The following is a 21,637-nucleotide window of genomic DNA, read 5'->3' as shown; positions in this document are numbered from 1 at the left end:
CCTCCAGCCTCTTTCTCATTGAAAACTACATACTTGACTCTCCCAGATGAATTGGTTTTATCCAAGTGAAACTACAGGGAAAGAATATTCTGAAAGTATAATCTTAGGCCTAAGATAAGAAAAATACAGCATATTTAGGGAAGAAGGAAGAGTCTGGTTTTGATAGACGATTTATGAAGGAGGAAAGAAAGACATCTTGAGTGTCTAGAAACAAGGTCAGGAATAAGAGGAGATGGCAAGATTTGTTAAATACAAATAATTTTATAACAATAAATTTTGTTTATACTCCTTTTAGGATATTACCTTCCAAATGATGATGGAGAGTTTTATCAGTTCTGTTATGTTACCCATAAGGGCGAAATTCGTGGAGCAAGTACACCTTTTCAGTTTCGAGCTGCTTCTCCAGTTGAAGAGTTGCTCACTATGGAAGATGAAGGAAATTCTGATATGTTGGTGGTGACCACAAAAGCGGGCCTTCTTGAGGTAGGTACCAATAGTGACTGAGTGATTGATAAATTTACTTTATGAACTATATTTTTTGTTATGAACTGTGGCTTTAAAGTAGTTTTAAAGACAAATCAGTCATTGCTCAATTAGAAGCAGAGTTCTTATTGGTTGGCATTTTAAGAATTTTCAGGTTGTCCAAGGGTATAACCTGAGAATCATATGCTTTTTAACTAATGAACTTAAAGTGTATTTTTTGTCACAATTATGTTACTGATTTCACTGTGACAGGAACTGTCCCTAGGCTTATTAGTATTTTGTGAATAGTATATAGATTGGCAATAAGTAATTACTGAGAGAATTTAGACCTAAAACTCCTAATGTTCCCTTACCCTAACCTTTCTTCTTTAGGGATCACTTAATCTGTTGATTGTAGAATAGTACAGATGTGGGGGTGAAGCTGATGGGAAAGCAGTATAAAGCAATAATGTGTGTGTTAGTCACTTGGTTGTATTTGACTCTCTGCGATCCCATGGACTGTAGCCCACCAGGCTCCTCTCTCCATGGAATCCTCTAGGCAAGAATACTGGATTGGGTAGCCATTCCCTTCTCCAGGGGATCTTCCTGACCAAGGGATCGAACCCAGGTCTCCTGTATTGCAGGCAGATTCTTTACTGTCTGAACCACCAGGGAAGCCCTTGTAAAACAGTAAGTCTAACTGTAATTGGATGTGAACCTTATTTCACTATACTACAAGCATGCTCTATCCCAAATGTGACAGTGAAGCATCCTTGTCTCTTAATTTAGGTTGAGCATTTTTAGAATGATTTCTTTTCCTATCAAATGAATAAGCTGGATTAACCATAATTTTTAAAAAAGTGAAAAATCTTCTTGCTGTTTTTTATTAAATATTTTGGAGTCATTTCACCAAAGGAAATTTACTGTGTAGAGGTGTAAAAAATGCCATGTCTTAATTTTTAGTATTTACTGAAAAGGAAAAACTGGAACATCATTCATATTTCATGATATTTCTCAATATCTTTACCCTAAACCTAGCAAATTAGAATGTTATGTTTGAGTTTCTGTGAAAAAATACTTTAATTGGTTCAGTATACATTTTTGATTAATTTAATTAATTGATTTTGATTAATTTACATTCCTATTTAGTCTTATTCTTTATACTCACATGGATTTTTATATGTAAATCTCTTTTATGTCTTTGATTTTATTTACCTTCAAAAACAAACTGCAGAAAAAAGACTAGATTATAGATACTGTACAGTTGAACTAAGAAAGTTAGAAGGAACCTATAACTTTTATTGTGAATTTTTTCATATATTCCCTTCCTCCTTCCAGAAATTCCTCTCTTATCTTAAATAAAGAAATGTAACTTTTATAGGGTGACTAAAACATTTTGTGGTGACGACTGCCTGATGATCAAGGTTTTTAGCCTGGTATTTGAATGCTAGTCAAAGATGCTGAAATAGGCCTAGCTCTTACAAAGAATGCAGTGTTTATATTGGAGTTTTTTGAATACTTGTTAGACCACCCTGATTTCAGAAGACCTCCAACAGAAAAGCAACAGACATTTTGGCCTCTACCTCTCTTTTGTGCTCCCAAGTAAATTGGGACATTGCACAGTTTAGTTCTCTTTTTCCTACTCTTAAAATGTACTTTGTACTTTATAGAGAAAATTTAAATTTCTGTCTCTTAGGTAAATGTTTTTGAGATAAAGTATTTATAGTCTGAACAATTTTTTGACAAATCTTTTAAATTTCCACATTCATGAAAATCTTTAATGAGTTTACTAAAAATGCACCAAATTAATACAAGTGTTAGACATTATTTAGGGCACTGTTGGCATTAGACATGATTGAGTAACGGTTCTTCAGTTTGTGAACCTTGATGATGGGATCTTAGGTATTTAAAAAATAGATATTTTGGGAGTAGAGTGGGTTATTTTAAGTATGGACTATCCTTTGTGTGTGAGAACATTATTGTTAAATTTCTTAGCTATAATAATTGTAGTGGCTAAGTATGAGACTGTACTTATTAGGTGATAGCTTGCCCTGTGCACTTAGGAGTGAAGTGTCTGCATTTATGTTTCAAATGCTTTAGCAAAAAAAAAAAAAAAATTACATAAACTTACATATCTATGTATTTATAAAATAAACATGGTGAAATAATTATTCAATTTAGATTATGGGTGAATGGAGGTTCATTGTAAAATATTAACCATTTTGTATGCTTGAAAGATCCCAGAATACAAAGTTGGGGGCAGGAATTGGACTTCTATACAATTTTATCTAATTTTAGTTAAAAATTTCTGCTTTTTCTGCTTAAGAGTCAGTGAACTCTTTAGAAAGTATATGTCAATTAAATGAATCACTGGGAAATAGTAGTTCTTTTATGATGTTTCTGTCAGACTGGGTCAAGGTGAATCTTTAAGCTGCCAGGAAGTTTAGAGCCCCAAAATAATTTTTTTAAAAAATAGAGTAAAAAGAAATTCAGTGAATACTTAAACTTTTCTCTTCTGAGAGCATTTACTCTAGTCATTTTCATTTAGTCTGATGGAAGAGATAGATGGGGCATTTAAAAATTTTCCAGCTCTTTAACTTTTGTAAGAGCCATTTTAGTGTTTAAATAATTAGAGTTTGTTTCCACGACCTTGGGAAATTAACTTGGGGTGTACTGGGGGAAAATGTTTTTATTTAGCTAAATGTATAATGCTTCTGTTGTGAGTCTCCATTCTTTTTCCCCTGTTAGAATCAGACAACTTGCTGAAAAAAAAAAATTGACCATATTATTTATTTTCTATTTTAGGTCCCTTAATTTGGTAATTTTTAGAATACTTGAGTTCCTGAACTCAGTTAACTATTAGGGTTCATGTAAGAGTCAGTTATGTTGTTAAAGTCTGCATTTTTTCCTAAAATTTGCATTTACTTATATAAAGTTTGTTTTAACTTACCTAAATAGAGGCTGTTTTGTACATACAGAAACTTATTTCTTAGTATCTTATTTAAATTTATTATTAATTGGAGGATGATTGCTTTACAGTATTGTGTTGGCTTCTGCATATATCAGCATGAATCAGTCAGGTATACATTTGTTCCCATCTCCCACTCCTAAGACCTTATTTAAAGAACCCAAAGTTCATAGTAATCTGACAGGTGAAGGCCTTATGTAACACACAAGGATGTTCTTAATAAATTCAAGGGTTTCCATTCAAGAAGAGGTACATGTTTTTTTTCATTGATTATTACCCAAGGTAAGAAAAGCCCAGAATTGCCACTTTTCATAGATTTCCATTCAAGAAGAGGTACATATTTTTCACCTTTTTACCCAAAATAAGAAAGCCCAGAATTGTCACTCATGAAACTAGATATGCCTTATTTTTAGTACTGATTTGAAAAGTGATTAGCAGGCAACTTCATAATAAAATTCATTACTTCTGCACCTGCCTTCTTGTAATGTTTTCTTCTTTGCCCAATAAAAAATGGTTTACATTTATGATTCATTAATTTTTTTAAAAATTTTAATTGGAGGCTAATTACTTTACAATATTGTAGTGGTTTTTGCCATAAAATGACAGACTCATGAATTTTTAACTGACGACAAAGGAGTTTAATTCATATGAAGATAGTTTGTAAAAGTTCTTTCTACAGATTTCTTCACTATTTTTTTTGAAATGGAAAACTGAATTTGTAATATATTGTAGGATTATAAACAATTTGAGTTTTCTGTTTTATAGTTGAAAATTGAGAAAACAATGAAAGAAAAAGAAGAACTGTTAAAGTTAATTGCTGTTCTGGAAAAGGAAACAACACAACTTCGAGAACAAGTTGGAAGAATGGAAAGAGAACTTAACCATGAGAAAGAAAGAGGTGATCAGTTGCAAGCAGAGCAGAAGGTTAGTTGTGTCCTGTGTAACTGATTGGAATTATACTGTCTGAAATCCAGTTTTTTTAGAAACTGAACCAATGAAAATGAGTGACGATCCCATGTTAAAAAATATATTTGGATAGATATTTGTACTAGGATAGGTCAGATCCTGTCAACCTTCTGCCACAGCCTCTTTTATGATTGTGAATGGTTAAAATACTTTTGAGATTTTTGGTATCAGGCTTGTGACATAGTCCTTGACAGCTGTTTCTAGATGCTTTACATCTCATTGTAGAATATGTGATTGATCTTGGGGAGGTGGCTTAGAAATACAGTTAGGAATGATAAACACTGAATAAAGGGAAGAGTAGAATAAAGTAGTTAAAGTTACTTTTTAAAAATCAGAATTTAGTGAAATAAGATGTAATATTATAATTTTGAAATCATTGATGTGAGAAAGGCAATAAATTATCCTAAAAACCACCTAATTAAAAAAAATTGGCACAGTCTTAAGCTAAGAAAAAAAGTTTAAGCATAGAACAGTGTAATTTAGGGATAAAAATGGATTTAAGACAATAGTCAAAAACAATGGAAAAAGCAGTCTCCTAGTAATTGACTTGTTTATTTAATATTTTCATAAGAAAATTTATTGACAAACTTGCACAGATTATGATTATATATGTATATCACAATCTCACATTGTTACTAGTTGCAAATGCTTATGCTCATTGATAGGATTGACCTATTGTTCCCTAAGGATGGAGTCTGTTCCACTCTTCTTTTATTTTTATTGTAGTATAGTTGATTCACAGTGTTGTTTTAGTTTCAGGTGTACAGCAAAGTCAGTTGGTTACACATATATCTACTTTTTCTTTATTAGATTGTTTTCCCATGTAGGCCATTACATGGATATAGTAATGTATATGTCTCAACCTCTCAATTTATCCCCCTCTCCCAGTTATTCTTTTGTGCAGCAAGACCTAGAACAGTTGCTTAATAATTGTTAATTGAGCCATTTTATACTTGAGTGGAGTGATTGTATATTGTACACTTGAGCAGAGGTGATATACAGATAGGGCTCAAACAAAAAAGATTAACCTTATTCTGTTTGAGGATTGCTTGCATTAGAGGGTAAACATAATATCAAGCAGTGTGTACACTTGTTTATTTCCTTATGGATTAGTAGCTTAGTTGTGTCTGACTCTTTGTTACCCCATGGACTATAACCCACCAGGTTCCTCTGCCCATTGGATTCTCCACGCAAGAATATTGGAGTGGGTTGCCATGTCCTTCTCCTTGTCTCCTTATAAACATCTGTCAAGTCTTTTGTCCTTATTACTTTTAGCCTTTTTAGTTTAAAATACACAGTTATTCTCCCAATTTTATTCCTGGGGAGTAATTGCAGTCCTACAGTAGGGGTAGATACTCTGGTTAAAGAACCATTTTTGGTGGGGAGGGGTGGGAAGGAGGGTGGTGTAACATGTGGAATCTTAATTCCCTGACCAGTGATTGAATCCGTGCTTCTCTCAGTGGAAGCTTGGAGTCTTTTAACCACCTCCAGGGAATTCTAAGGAACCACTTTTTAAATTTGAACTTTTTAAGTAGGTATACCCAAGTATTATAAATGTTATAATAAAATCTCATTATATGTGCCTAGCTTGACTATTAGAACATCCAGGTAAATTTTTAATCCAGTTGTTGTAACTCTCTTGCTGTCCTTTGTATAGTTCTAACTCTTTTCTTTCTATTCTTCACACATTTCTCTTGCTGTTACCTGAATTTGGCAGTTTTCCAAAATGGCCCATTACAACCTGTACCTAGCCTGTGAGATGAAGAATACCCTGAAGTATGGCCTTTCATGTTAGACGCTATTCACCTTGAAATCCAAAGGGAAGAATGGATGATTTAGAGAGTAGGAATGGCACAAAGAGAGGCCTTCAATTGTGTGAAATTACTCATGTACATCAGACCATTTTTCTGGTTCAGTTATTACCTGAAATTTAAACAGTGTTAGGTTTTCTCTGCTGTCCAGGTGACGGGTTAAGCATGATAGATAAGACTAAAGATTATGCTGACAGACGTGGGTTGAGAAAATGGTAGACTGAAGTCAGGGGATTAATGAAGCAAGATTTGTAGGCGATTGTGGCTAAGGTACCCAGAAGAAATCTTTGGAAGTTTATGGCAACTCACAAATCTTGATGACAGTCACCCATCATGAAGGGGACTTCTTGCTGCTATTCTTCCATTGGAATATACAGGGGACTTCCTTGCTGCTATTCTTCCATTGGAATATACAATCTGGGAAGATAGATATGTGGAAGTGATTTTTTTTTTTAAGTTATTCTATAGAAAATGGTGACAAAAAGACTTAGAATGATATTTGTTGCATAATAGATTCTCACTAACTTCAGCTAATATTGTTATATTAATTTTCATAATCAATGAAGAAATAAAATAATAACGTCATCCAAGAGGAGTAAGAATCGACAACATTTTCCCCAGATTTTAAAAGCAATGTTTGTATAATGTTATATACAAACAATTCTGAGTTACATTTTGGCAATTGCTTATTTCTGGGGATAAAATAATATGCTTGCTAGGAGAGCTACTTCCTCTTTGCTGCTAGTCATGGGGCTTCTAGTTCTTTATGAATTTGCTTTTTACTTCCAAAATTATAGTCTCCATCTTAATCAGGCAGGCCTGCTGGGCAGTTAGAATAGCTCAGAAACTTTTAAACCTGGGTTAGTTGAATAACTTATAAAATCTGACATTTCTTGGCACCTGTTTAAAATCTGGTGTGAAATCTGGTTTAAAATCTGTGGTATGAATTGTAAAAAACAGTCTTTGTCTAATAGTTTTAAAGTATGAGTATATAAACTGCTGAATATTTGAAAGACTATTAAGATAGATCATTTATGCAATGTACAAAATATGCACATCTATAGATATTTAGATTAGTGGTTGCCTGGAACTGGTGGGAAACTGACCATAAGTAGGTAAAAGGTTTCTTTTGGGGGTAATGAAAATGTTCTAAAACTAGGTTATGGTAATGGTTGCACAAGTCTGTAAATATATTAAAAACCATTAAACTGTATACTTTTGGAACTAGCTTCTTGTAGTTAAAATGCTTTCAGGGTTCACCCATTTTATAGTATGGATCAGTATTTCATTCTTTTTAATGTCAAATGATATCTCATTAGCTTCCCTGATACCTCAGTTGGTAAAGAATCTGCCTGCAATGCAGGAGACCCTGGTTTGATTCTGGGTCTGGAAGATCTGCTGGAGAAGGGGTAGGCTACCCACTCCTGTATTCTTGGGCTTCCCTTGTGGCTCAGCTGGTAAAGAATCCCCCTGCAATGCGGGAGACCTGGGTTCGATCCCTGGGTTAGGAAGATTCCCTGAAGGGAAGGGCTGCCCACTCCACTATTCTGACCTGGAGAATTCATGCGTCCATGGGTCGCAGAGAGTCTGACATGACTGAGCGACTTTCACTTTACATTTATTAGACTTACGTAAAAATTAGCAGTTTGTATATTTATTCATTGTGTTCTGGTTTTTGTTTTGAAGTGCTGGATATATATTTGAAATTAGAAGATTGAAAACTGAGGCTCAGAGAACCAATGCTCCTGAATCCTATTTTTCAAATAGGACTAAAATGGGCTGTGACCCTATTAAGTTTTCTAATTAGTTCATAATCTTTTGGTGAATTCCATCTATGAATGGAATGTTTTCATAAAATAAATTACATTCTTAACTTGAATATTGGTAATTTAAGATGTCCTTCAAGATATTTTGAAACCAAATTCTTTCGGGTGGTACTCAAACAATATGGTGGCTCAGAGTTTAAAGCGTCTGCCTGCCCTGGAGGAGACCTAAGTTCGATCCCTGGGTTGGGAAGATCCCCTGGAGAAGGAAATGGCAACCCACTCCAGTATTCTTGCCTGGAGAATCCCATGGATGGAGGAGCCTGGTGGGCTACAGTCCACGGGGTCGCAAAGAGTCGGACACGACTGAGCAACTTCACTTTGAAACAATATTGCTTAAACAATATGAGGAGCTTGTTATGAACTCTTGTTTATATTCATATTGTTTTGATTCTTAAGTTTCACAAATTAGGTAGGGTAAAGAATCTGCCTGAAATGCAGGAGATGTGGGTTTGATCCCTGGGTCAGGAAGATTCCCTGGAGAAGGAAATGGCAACCCACTCCAGCCTTGCGGGCTACAGTCTATGGAGTCACAAAGAATTAGACATGACTTAGTGAGTAAACAGCAAGGTGTAGGGTACCTTGAGACATTACCAGGCATTTGGGAGTTACCATAAGTACATGAGTGAGAGAACGTGAAAGATCTCTCATATAATGGCTCTGTCTAGTGTGGACCTCTTCAGTTCAATTCAGTTGCTCAGTCGTGTCCGACTCTTTGCAACCCCATGAATCGCAGCACACCAGGCCTCCCTCTCCATCACCAACTCCTGGAGTTCACTCAGACTCATGTCCATTGAGTCGGTGATGCCATCCAGCCATCTCATCCTCTGTCGTCCCCTTCTTCTCCTGCCTTCAATGTTTCACAACATCAGGGTCTTTTCCAATGAGTCAACTCTTCTCATGAGGTGGTCAAAGTACTGGAGTTGCAGCTTTAGCATCATTCCTTCCAAAGAACACCCAGGGCTGATCTCCTTTAGAATGGACTGGTTGGATCTCCTTGCAGTCCAAGGGACTCTCAAGAGTCTTCTCCAACACCACAGTTTAAAAGCATCAATTCTTCGGCACTCAGCTTTCTTCACAGTCCAACTCTCACATCCATACATGACCACTGGAAAAACCATAGCCTTACTAGATGGACCCCTTTGTTGGCAAAGTAATGTCTCTGCTTTTGAATATGCTATCTAGGTTGGTCATAACTTTCCTTCCAAGGAGTAAGTGTCTTTTAATTTCATGGCTGCAGTCACCATCTGCAGTGATTTTGGAGCCCAAAAGAATAAAGTCTGACACTGTTTCCACTGTTTCCCCATCTATTTGTCATGAAGTGATAGGACCAGATGCCATGATCTTAGTTTTCTGAATGTTGAGCTTTAAGCCAACATTTTCACTCTCCTCTTTCACTTTCATCAGGAGGCTCTTTAGTTCCTCTTCACTTTCTGCCATAAGGGTGGTGTCATCTGCATATCTGAGGCTATTGATATTTCTCCTGGCAATATTGATTCCAGCTTGTGCCTCTTCCAGCCCAGCGTTTCTCATAATGTACTCTGCATATAAGTTAAATAAGCAGGGTGACAATATACAGCCTTGACGTACCCCTTCTCCTATTTGGAACCATGTTGTTCCATGTCCAGTTCTAACTGTTGCTTCCTGACCTGCATATAGGTTTCTCAAGAGGCAGGTCAGGTGGTCTGGTATTCCCTTCTCTTGAAGAATTTTCCACAGTTTATTGTGATCCACACAGTCAAAGGCTTTGGCATAGTCAACAAAGCAGAAGTAGATGTTTTTCTGGAACTCTCTTGCTTTTTCGATGATCCAGCGGATGTTGGCAATTTGATCTCTGGTTCCTCTGCCTTTTCTAAAACCAGCTTGAACATCAGGAAGTTCACGGTTCATGTATTGCTGAAGCCTGGCTTGGAGAATTTTGATTACTTTACTAGCATGTGAGATGAGTGGAATTGTGCGGTAGTTTGAGCCTTCTTTGGCATTGCCTTTCTTTGGGATTGGAATAAAAACTGACCTTTTCTAGTCCTGTGGCCACTGCTGAGTTTTCCAAATTTGCTGGCATATTGAGTGCAGCACTTTCACATCATCATCTTTCAGGTTTGAAATAGTTCAACTGGAATGCCATCACCTCCGCTAGTTTTGTTCGTAGTGATGCTTTCTAAGGCCCACTTGACTTCACATTCCAGGATGTCTGGCTCTAGGTGAGTGATCACACCATCGTGATCATCTGGGTCGTGAAGATCTTTTTTGTACAGTTCTTCTGTGTATTCTTGCCACCTCTTCTTAATATCTTCTGCTTCTGTTAGGTCCATACCATTTCTGTCCTTTATCGAGCCCATCTTTGCATGCAATGTTCCCTTGGTATCTCTGATTTTCTTGAAGAGATCTCTAGTCTTTCCCATTCTATTGTTTTCCTCTATTTCTTTGCATTGATCGCTGAGGAAGGCTTTCTTATCTCTCCTTGCTATTCTTTGGAACTCTGCATTCAGATGCTTATATCTTTCCTATTCTCCTTTGCTTTTCGATTCCCTTCTTTTCACAGCTATTTGTAAGGCCTCCCCAGACAGCCATTTTGCTTTTTTGCATTTCTTTTCCACGGGGATGGTCTTGATCCCTGTCTCCTGTACAGTGTCATGAACCTCTGTCCATAGTTCATCAGGCACTCAATCTATCAGATCTAGGCCCTTAAATCTATTTCTCACTTCCACTGTATAATCATAAGGGATTTGATTTAGGTAATACCTGAATGGTCTAGTGGTTTTCCCTACTTTCTTCAATTTAAGCCTGAATTTGGTAATAAGGAGTTCATGATCTGAGGCACAGTCAGCTCCCAGTCTTGTTTTTGCTGATTGTATAGAGCTTCTCCATCTTTGGCTGCAAAGAATATAATCAGTCTGATTTTGGTGTTGACCATCTGGTGATGTCCATGTGTAGAGTCTTCTCTTGTGTTGTTGGAAGAGGGTGTTTGCTATAACCAGTGCGTTCTCTTGGCAAAACTCTATTAGCCTTTGCCCTGCTTCATTCTGTATTCCAAGGCCAAATTTGCCTGTTACTCCAGGTGTTTCTTGACTTCTACTTTTGCATTCCAGTCCCCTATAATGAAAAGGACCTTTTTTGGGTGTTCTAAAAGGTCTTGTAGGTCTTCATAGAACCATTCAACTTCAGCTTCTTCAGCATTACTGGTTGGGGCATAGACTTGGATTACTGTGATATTGAATGGTTTGCCTTGGAAACGAACAGAGATCATTCTGTCATTTTTGAGATTGCATCCAAGTACTGTATTTCGAACTCTTTTGTTGACCATGATGGCTACTCCATTTCTTCTGAGGGATTCCTGCCCGTAGTAGTAGATATAATGGTCATCTGAGTTAAATTCACCCATTCCAGTCCGTTTTAGTTCACTGATTCCTAGAATGTCTACATTCACTCTTGCCATCATCTCTTGTTTGACCACTTCCAGTTTGCCTTGATTCATGGACCTGACATTCCAGGTTCCTATTGAATATTGCTCTTTACAGCATCGGACCTTGCTTCTATCACCAGTCACATCCACAACCGCATATTGTTTTTGCTTTGGTGCCATCCCTTCATTCTTTTTGGAGTTATTTCTCCACTGGTCTCCAGTAGCATATTGGGCACCTACTGACCTGAGGAATTCCTCTTTCAGTATCCTATCATTTTGCCTTTTCATACCGTTCATGGGGTTCTCAAGGCAAGAATACTGAAATGGTTTGCCATTCCCTTCTCCAGTGGACCACATTCTGTCAGACCTCTCCACCATGACCCGCCTGTCTTGGGTAGCCCCATGAGCATGGCTTAGTTTCATTGAGTTAGATAAGGCTGTGGTCCTAGTGTGATTAGATTGACTAGTTTTCTGTGAGTATGGTTTCAGTGTGTCTGTCCTCTGATGCCCACTTGCAACACCTACTGTCTTACTTGGGTTTCTCTTACCTTGGGCGTGGGCTATCTCTTCACTGCTGCTCCAGCAAAGCGCAGCCACTGCTCCTTACCTTGGGCTAGGGGTATCTCCTCACTGCCACCCTTCCTGACTTTCAACGTGGGATAGCTCCTCTAGGCCCTCCTGCGCCCGCCCAGCCACCAGTCCTTAGACATGGGGTAGCTCCTCTCGGCCGCCGCCCCGACCTCGTAGGCAGGTAGCTCCTGCCGGCCGTCGCCCCTGACCTCGTTCGCGGGGTAGCTCCTCTCGGCCGCCGCCCCTGACCTCCGACGCAGGTATCTCTTCTCCGCGGTCGCCCCCAACCTCGGACGTGGGGTAACTCCTCTCGGCCACGCTTGCGCCCGCGCTTAGTGCGCTGGTCGCAGCCGCCCTTGCTTAGTGCACCGGTCGTGTAAGTTAGTTAATTGTCTTAATTGACGTGATAAGATTTTTTAGTTATCTGTTTAAGATGGTAAAGAATCTGCCTGCAAGGTGGGAAACCTGAGTTCAATGCCTAGATCAGGAAGATCCTCTGGAGAAGGGAGTGACTTCCCACTCTAGTATTCTTTGCTGGAGAATTCCATGAACAGAGGATCCTGGTATGCTCCAGTCAGTGGGGTTGCAAAGATTCAGACATGATTAAGCAATTAACACTTTCACAGTACCCATTGTATTTTCATAATTATCAGTGGTGCTTAGTGACTTATGCTAGAAGAAATGGGTGTTAACCTCGGTTAATATCATGAAAACTGTTTTGTCATTGGAGTAACAGTGGAAAGCAAGATGTGTTAAAAAAAAAAAAACAAAAAACCAAAGTGACTAATTTTCAAGTTCTCCTCACTTTCATTGCCTGCCCTCTGGTGGAGAAAGGCCTGAAATCATCACACAGTGTGTGTGAAAAGTCCAGGAGAAAAGTTAGTAATTGTTTAATTTAGTATTTAAAAAGTTTATTGTATGTTACCATTTCAGGTTTAGTTTTTATTCTTATAAAGTTTGGAGGAGACAAATGAGGGATTCAAATTTTAAGGATAGATTTAGAAATATACAAATTTGTATTTCTGATTATGTTTTTGTTTCTCAAAATATTTTATTATTGTTTCTAAGGCTCTTACTAAAGTATCACAAAGTTTAAAAATGGAAAATGAAGAATTTAAGAAGAGATACAATGATGCTACGTCCAAAGCTCTCCAGCTTGAGGAAGATATTGTGTCAGTGACTCATAAAGCGATTGAAAAAGAAACTGAATTAGACAGGTATTTCTAATATTATAAAAACATCTTCATGTTTTAAAAATGTTTTAAGAAAGTTGTTTATGTTAATGTTATTTGACTTTAACTCAGTTTAAAGGACAAACTCAAAAAGGCACAGTGTGAAAGAGAACAACTTGAATGTCAGTTGAAGACAGAAAAGGATGAGAAGGAACTTTATAAGGTAATTTATTCCTTACATTTTTATTAGTTATCTTTTGCTATGTAGCATATTGCCCCAGAACTTAGTGTTCAGGAATTTGGGAGCAATTTAGCTGAGTGGTTCTGGCTCCGAGTCTTGTGTAGTTGCAATCAAGGTGTTGGCAAGGGCTGAAGTCCGCTAAAGGCTGTCAGTTAGAACTGGGGGATGTGCTGTCAGAGTGGCTTGCTTACATGACTTTTGGCAGGAGGTCCTTCAGTTTCTTGGAATGTTGCCTCTTCAGTGGCTGTTTGAATGTCCCCACAATATGGCAATCAACTTCTCTCAGAGTGAGCCATACAAGGGAGAGGAGGAGGAAATCAATGCATTTTATGACTTGGTCTGCAAGTTGTGCACTGATGCTTCTTCTTTATCTTACTAATTAGAAGCAAGTCACTCCAGCTGCTACTGGAGAGGAGAATCAAAGGATTTAGGGATATATTTTAAAACTACCTCATTGTGTGTAGTCCCTAAAAGTTTTCAGGAAGTTTAAGTTACTGGTATTTTAGATACTTAGCAGGTAATGTATAATAAGTCAGAGATTTTTAATGGTAATAAGATAGCCGTTGATCAGGATTTGTGCAACTAATTTTCCCCTTTTAAGAGTATATAAATGTTAGTGAGAGGATTAATTTATTTCAGTGATGATCATATTTTAGTTTGCCTTTTGGAAATATCTAAGAGACTTTCATTTTAAAAAAGGATTCTGTAGACAAATCTTCACCTTTGAGAGTTTTCTCCTTTCCTGTTTAAGCAACTCTAAAATAGGATAGTGAGCGTTAGTTGTCAATATTGTGGATACATATTGGGACTTGAAGCAGTTCTTGAAGGCAGTTCAAGATTAGGAATTTCAACAACATTCTGAGTTAAGTATTTCTTGGATAGATTTAATCTCTTTATTAGAAGAGAACAGCACTCATTTATATAATTATGATATATGTTAAAAGTAAAGCATAACTTCATATATTCAGTATTTGAGAGTCTCATCTCAATTTGTACTAAAAATGTAGAATATGATTTATTTATTGCCAGTAGGTTTTCCCCTTCTTCTTATTAAAAAATAACTATTCACTTATTTATATCTGTTGATAAGCTCTGTGCCATCATTGGGTACCCAAGTATGAAATTCTAAATCTTTTCTGAGAAGCACCTCTTTTTTTCCTTCATTTTTATTGAGATACCATTGACATACAGTACTTATAAGTTTATGGCATAAGCATAATGGTGTATATCATGGAATGATTACCACAATAAGTTTAGTGAACATTCATCATCTCATATAAATATAAAAGATTTTTTGCCCTTGTGATGGGAACTCTAGGGATTTACTCTCAATAACTTTCATATATAACTTACAGTGGTGGTAATTTTAGTTACTGTGTGATATGTTATATCGCTAATACTTATTTATCTTTTAACTGGAAGTTTGTATTAGTTTATCTAACGCCACTTCCCTTCACTCTCTGTCTCAGGTAACCACAAATCTGACCTGTTTTTTTTCCATGAGTTTTTGAAGTTTAATTTGACCCACACAAAACTATATTTAGTTCTGGGTGCATAGCATCGTGATTTTATATTTTTATACATTTCAAAATGATCACCACAATAAGTCTAGCTGCCACCTGTCACCATACAAAGGTATTGCATAATTATTGACTGTATTCCACATGCTATATATTTCATACCTGTGACTGATTGTGTTTTTATAACTGTGTACCTGTTAATCTTCCTCACCTGTTTCTCTAATCCCCCAGCCAGCAACCACTTGTTAGTTTTCTTCATCTGTCATTCTTTTTTATGTTCATTTGTTCTGTTTTTTAGATAACACACGTAAATGAAGTAGTATGGTATTTGTCTTTGATTTATTTCACTTAGGTCCTTCCATATTGTTGCACATGGCAAAGTTTTTCTTTTTTTTATGGCTGAGTAATATACCTGTGTGTGTGTGTGTACACATACACACAGCATCTTCTTTATCCTTTCATCTGTTGATGAGCACTTAGGTTACTTTAATATCTTGGCTATTGTAGATAATACTGCAGTAAACATAGGGGTACTTATATCTTCTCAAATTAGTATTTTGTTTTCTTCAGATAAATATCCAGGAGTGGAATTGCTGGATCATATGGTTCTACTTTTTAACTTTTTGAGAAATCGCCCTACTGTGTCTCCATAGTGACTGCACCAATTTACATTCCCACCAGCAGTGCCGAGGGGTTCCCTTTTCTCCACATTCTTACCAGCACTTGTTATTTGTTGTCTTTTTGTTAGTAGCCATTCTCAAGACTGAGGTGATGTATCATTGAGATGAGGTGTTTGATTTGTATTTCGTTGATGATTAGTGATCTTGAACACATTTTCATTTGCCTGTTGATCTTCTGTATGTCTTCTTTGGAGAAATGCCTGTTCAGGTTCTCTGCCTGTTTTTTGATCGGGCTTGTTTTTTTGATATTGAGTTGTATGGGCTCTTTGTATATTTTGCATATTAACTCCATGTTGGTTGGATATATCACTTCAGATATCTTTTCCCATTCAGTAGGTGTCCTTTTCATTTTGTTGATAGTTTCCTTTGCTGGGGAAAGGCTTTTTAGTTTGATGTAGTACCATTTATTTTATTTTTGCCTTTGATTCCCTTGCCTGAGGAGGCATATCCAAAAGTTTTTGCTAAGACTGATATCAAACAATCTACTGCCTTTGTTTTCTTCTAGAAGTTTTATGGTTTCAGGTTTTACATTTAAGTCTTTAATCCATTTTGAGTTTATTTTTACATATATGGTGTGAGAAAGTAGTTTAGCTTGATTCTTTTGCAAGTAGCTGTCTAGTTTCCCCAACACAGTTTGTTGAAGAAATTTTCTTTTCCCTGTTGTAATATTCTTGCCTCCTTTGTCATAGACTAATTGCTTATATAAGTGGAGTTCATTTCTGGGCTCTCTGTTCTATTGATCAGTGTGTCTGGTTTTGTCCACTACCATACTGTTTTGATTACTCTAGCTTTGTAGTATACAAAGTATAGTTACTGTGATATACTGCATTAAAAAAATAAAGATTATATGATCATCTCAGTAGATGCAGGAAAAGCTGTTGTCAAAATTCAACATGTTTGTGATAAAACTTCTCAACGAAGTGGTTAAGAAAGAACATACCTTAACATAATAAGAGTCATATACTACAAGGCCACAGCTAACATCATAATGTACTCAATGGCGAAAAGCTTGAAAAGTACTTCCTAAAAAATCAGGAACAAGACAAAAATACCCACTCTCATCACTTTTATTCAGCATAGTATTGGAAGTCATAGCCATCGTGATCAGACAAAGAAAGAAAAGGAATTCAAATTGCAAAGGAAGTAGTAAAACTGTCACTGTTTACAGATGACATTATACAGAAAATCCTAAAGATGCCACTGAAAACCTGCTGTTCATCATTGGGTTTGGTCAGGTTGCAAGATACAAAAATAATATACAGAATAATAATAATCATCTGCATTTCTGTATACTAACAGCAAACTCTTGGGAAGAGAAATTAAGAAAACAATCCCATTTACAGTCGAAAAGGATAAAATGTCTAGGAATAAATCTAATGAGTAAAAGCCCTGTAGTGAGAAAACAGACAATGATGGAAAAAAAAAATGAAGGTAACACATATGGAAAGATACACTGTGCTCATGGATTGGAAGAAGTAACATTGTTAAAAGGACCATACTACCCAATCTACAGATTCAGTGCATTCCTATCAACATATCAATGATATTTTTTCACAGAACTAGAACAAATAATTCTAAAATCTATATGGAAAAACAAAAGACCCTGAATAGTCAAAACATTCTGGAGAAAAACAGCTGGAGGTATTAGGCTCCCTTATTTCAAACTATACCACAAAACTACAGTTGTCTCCCTCTTATTTTGGGGGTTGGTTAATTCTTTTTTAATCTTTAAAAAGTTTTGCTTTGAAAATTAAAAAAAAAATCAAGTCTACTCTGCACCTCATTGCAGAACATAGAAACCTTTTGCATGTTTATGGGTTATACCCATTCTGTTTCTTGGAACAACCATCTTCAGAGCATGAGAGAGAAGAGAGAGAGAGAGAGGAGAGAACAGGAGATAAAATAGTAAAGACTCACTGATGGATGATTTTATGGTTTGACTCTTCAAGGAGTAGTGCCCAAATAGAATATTTGGTTTTTGAACAGATTTTGTGAAAAAGGGAAATATTAATAATACTGATATCTTAGAAAAGTTGCAGTTGCATACTGCAGTTGAAAGTTGCAGTATGCAGTTGCATATAGTATTTTTTTAAAAACTACTTTCAACTGCAGTTTAAATTTTAAAGATACTTATACTCTTTATAATTTCAGTTATAGAATTTGATTTGCATATGTACTGTGAATAGCAGCAGCCAGAGTTCCTGGGAAAAATCAATATAGTTGGGTTAATTAGTCAGTAAATATATTTTTAGGCACATAGGAGGTAAATGACAGTACTTTTTCCATAAGCAAGAAATTTAATTGTTTATGGTATCGTTCTTGAATGTACTTTGTTTTTCTTGAATCTGGTCATGCCTTTATATATGAATATGCCTGTAACATGTTTCCCCAAAAGAACAACCAAATTCATTTGTAATTTTAAAGAGAACTAATGTAAAATTAGTAAAAGGGAAGATTTTGGAGATCAGGTAATGTTAGACCTTAGAATTAATATCTGTGGAAAACTAAAACAATAGCAAAACTTAGAAAAGTTGTGTTCTGCTTCCATATACTTGGGTAATCATTTGGCAAAATTTGCTTTCCTGATTCCTTGCTTAGTGAGTCTTTCCTTTCCTTGATCATATTTGGGTTAGAGATAAATAGTGATACTTTAAATTATTGAGGAACTTAGGCTGTGGAGTTAGAAAGAATATTCTTGGCATTTTCAATCACTGTTTCAGGTACATTTGAAGAATACAGAAATAGAAAATACCAAGCTTGTGTCAGAGGTCCAGACTTTAAAGAATTTAGATGGGAACAAAGAAAACATGATTACTCATTTCAAAGAAGAGATTAGCAGACTACAGTTCTCATTGGCTGAAAAGGAGAATCTGCAAAGGACCTTCTTGCTTACAACCTCAAGTAAGGTAAGTACTTTTGCAATATGCATTTGAAGATTGTAAAGTATTATCTCTGTTAAATGTATACAGTGTGGTTTTTATTTTTACTCTTTACTCCCCTCAACTTCTGTTTTGGAAAAAGTTCAGACTTACAGAAGAGTTGAAAGAACAGAAAATTGAATACATATATCCTTGAGTATTTTGCCACCTTTATCTCCCCTATTTATATGCCCCCTACAAGCCATTTGAAAGTCAGTTGTAGGCATTGACATTTCATCCTAAATATTTGTGAAAGTCTCTCTTATCAACAGTTACATTCTGTTGTAGACCCATAATACCTAAGAAATGTCACCTAAGAAATTTTATATTGATATGATAATAGTCATACTTGTATATGGGGCTTCCCAGGTGGTGCTAAAGAATCCATCTGCCAGTGCAGGAGACCCGAGACGTGGGTTTGATCCCTGGGTTGGGAAGACCCCCTAGAGTATAGGAAATGGCAACCCACTCCAGTATTCTTGCCTGGAAAAATTCCAGGTCCAGAGGATCTTGGTGGTCCATGTGGTCGCAAAAGAGTCCATGGGGTCACAGAAGAGTTGGACACGACAGCACGCGTGTGCACACGCAGGCACACACACACACACACACATATGTAGTTTTAGTCCACATTGAAATTAGTCCACTTATATTGTAAAACCTTTAAAATTTCTTGATCCTGGGTAGTCAGAAATCATACATTAATGATTATTGTTATATTCTTGGTCTGCATTGCAGAACAGTGTCCTTAAACCTTTTGTCTGTGATGAAATTGATAGTTTTGAAGAATTCAGACTGGTCTGAGAGAGTGTTCTATATTCTAGTTTTGTCTATTGTTTCCTCATGACTAGATTCCAGTTAGATATTTTTGGCAAGAAAAAGATGTTTTGTATATTCTGTTGCAGTTACATCAGAAGTCATATAATACCAGTTCCTTTCTTTCTGATGATAGGTTTAATCTGTTTGAAGTTATGTCTGCTTATCTCTCAGTTACGTTGGTGTCTTTCCTTCTTTGTGATTTATTGGATAATCTTGGGTAATACTTTGAGATCATGTGAACATCCTACTCTGCAGTACTCTTTGACCAGTGTTTTTTATACTTCGATGATTCTTACCTGTATTAGTTATTACATTAATGATTGCAAAGTGGTGATTTAAAAAATTGTCATTCCCTCTATGTTTATTAGTAGGTATTCTTTTATAATGAGGTGGTTCCCTTTTGTTCTATTCCTTTTTTTTAATCACTGTAGACTCTCTGATTATTTTTTGTTCAGTATATTATACATTATACATCATCATTCTTTTTTATACTTAAGTTGTCCTTTAGCTAGTGGGGAGCCTTTTCAGACCTACATTTGTATCTTTCTGATATATTCCCCCTAATGCTTTGAATACTTCCTTGTTTTGTGGTTAGAACTTTGTGTTAGGTTTTAGTTTTAGGTCAGACCTAAATCTGGTATTACCAATTTTTCCAGAGAGCCTGATTTTTTTTTTTTACATTTGAGAAAGGTATTTTGAAACCAAGAACTGAATCCTTTTGCTACTTTGTGCTTTAATTAGATATTTTAAGTCTTAAATTTATATTGATGTCTCCAATTCAAATCCAGTACTTCCTAGGGGTCTTCTTTATCTTCCTCCTTTCCATACTTATGTATACCTTCTCCCAGCTTCCAAAAGTGAAAGTGAAAGTCGCTCAGTTGTGTCCGACTCTTTGCGACCCCATGGACTATACAGTCCATGGAATTCTCCATGTCAGAATACGGGAGTGGGTAGCCTTTCCTTTCTCCAGGGGATCTTCCCAACCCAGGGATGGAACCCAGGTCTCTTGCTTTGCAGGCAGATTCTTTACCAGCTAGGCACAAGGGAAGCCCAAGAATACTAGAGTGGGTAGCCTATCCCTTCTCCAGTGGATCTTCCTGACCCAGGAATTGAACCGGTATCTCCTGCATTGCAGGTGGATTCTTTACCAACCGAGCTATCAGGGAAGCCCCCGCAGCTTTCAAACGTTTTATTTATTCATGTTGTTTAACCAGCTTCCCTGGTGGCTTGGATGATAATCTTCCTGCAATGCAGGAGACCTGGGTTTTGATCTCTGGGTTAGGAAAATCCCCTGAAGAAGGAAATGGCTACTCGCTCCAGTATTCTTGCCTGGAGGATCCCGTGGACAGAGGAGCCTCGAGGGCTATACAGTCCATGGACCAGTAAAGAGTCAGACACAATTGAGTGACTAACACTTTTTCAACTAGCTGCACGCACCATTAGTTTCAGAATTATTATCTCAACACCATTTCTATCAGTATCTCTGCTAAATAAAAACTAAGATTTTTCCAGATTTTATCTTAAAATATATTTCACTAAGGACGTAGAGTGTTCAGTCAGTCCAGTTGCTCAGTCATGTCTGACTCTTTGCAACCCTGTGGACAGCAGCACGCCAGGCTTCCCTGTCTATCACCAACTCCCGGAACTTGCTCAAACTCATGTCCATCGAGCCAGTGATGCCATCCAACCATCTCATTCTTTGTTGTCCCCTTCTCCTGCCTTCAATCTTGCCCAGCATCAGGGTCTTTTCCAGTGAGTCAGTTCTTTGCATCAGATGGCTTGAGTATTGGAGTTTCAGCTTCAGCATCGGTCCTTCCAATGAATTCAGGACTGATTTCCTTTAGGATTGACTGGTTTGATTTTCCTTCAGTCCAAGGGACTCCCAAGAGTCTTCACCAACACCACAGTTCAAAAGCCTCAATTCGTTGGCACTCAGCTCTATATTGACAGGGGCTCTGGGTGCAGCAGACTTGGGTCACACAGCGTGTGGCGTAAGGAGGTACAGAGTACCAGGTTCAAAAGTTACTTGAATTAATTTTTTTAAACATTTATGTTATGCATTTGTAATACAGTTCAGTTTTTTGTTTTTATTCTTGTAATCTTTTGTTTAATTTTATTTCTTGAATATGTAAACTAGTATCATTCAGAAGTCAAAATGAAATTAAAAACTTACTTTTCCTTAAAGACCCTTTCTTTGGGTGGGAGGAAGGTTCAAGAGGGAGGGAACATATGTATACCTGTGACTGATTCATGTTGATGTATGGCAGAAACGAACACAATATTGTAA

At 36.8% G+C, this 21,637-nt stretch overlaps 1 protein-coding gene across 7 annotated transcripts in view; it reads left to right on the top strand.

Moving 5' to 3' along the window:
• TAX1BP1 (Tax1 binding protein 1) overlaps positions 1 to 21,637 on the top strand; it is an 83,181-nt gene that overhangs the window by 21,474 nt on the left and 40,070 nt on the right. For all 7 annotated transcript variants that reach the window (XM_055590522.1, XM_055590523.1, XM_055590517.1 and 4 more), the window contains 5 exons: positions 296 to 483; positions 4,196 to 4,354; positions 13,072 to 13,220; positions 13,308 to 13,398; positions 18,337 to 18,522. In XM_055590522.1, coding sequence (XP_055446497.1) covers positions 296 to 483; positions 4,196 to 4,354; positions 13,072 to 13,220; positions 13,308 to 13,398; positions 18,337 to 18,522 — 773 coding nt within the window. The remainder of the gene's footprint in view (positions 1 to 295; positions 484 to 4,195; positions 4,355 to 13,071; positions 13,221 to 13,307; positions 13,399 to 18,336; positions 18,523 to 21,637) is intronic.

The sequence above is a fragment of the Bubalus kerabau genome, chromosome 8 (assembly GCF_029407905.1).
Source record: "Bubalus kerabau isolate K-KA32 ecotype Philippines breed swamp buffalo chromosome 8, PCC_UOA_SB_1v2, whole genome shotgun sequence".
Taxonomy (NCBI): domain Eukaryota; kingdom Metazoa; phylum Chordata; class Mammalia; order Artiodactyla; family Bovidae; genus Bubalus; species Bubalus kerabau.
This window is presented reverse-complemented; position numbering and strand designations above follow the sequence as displayed.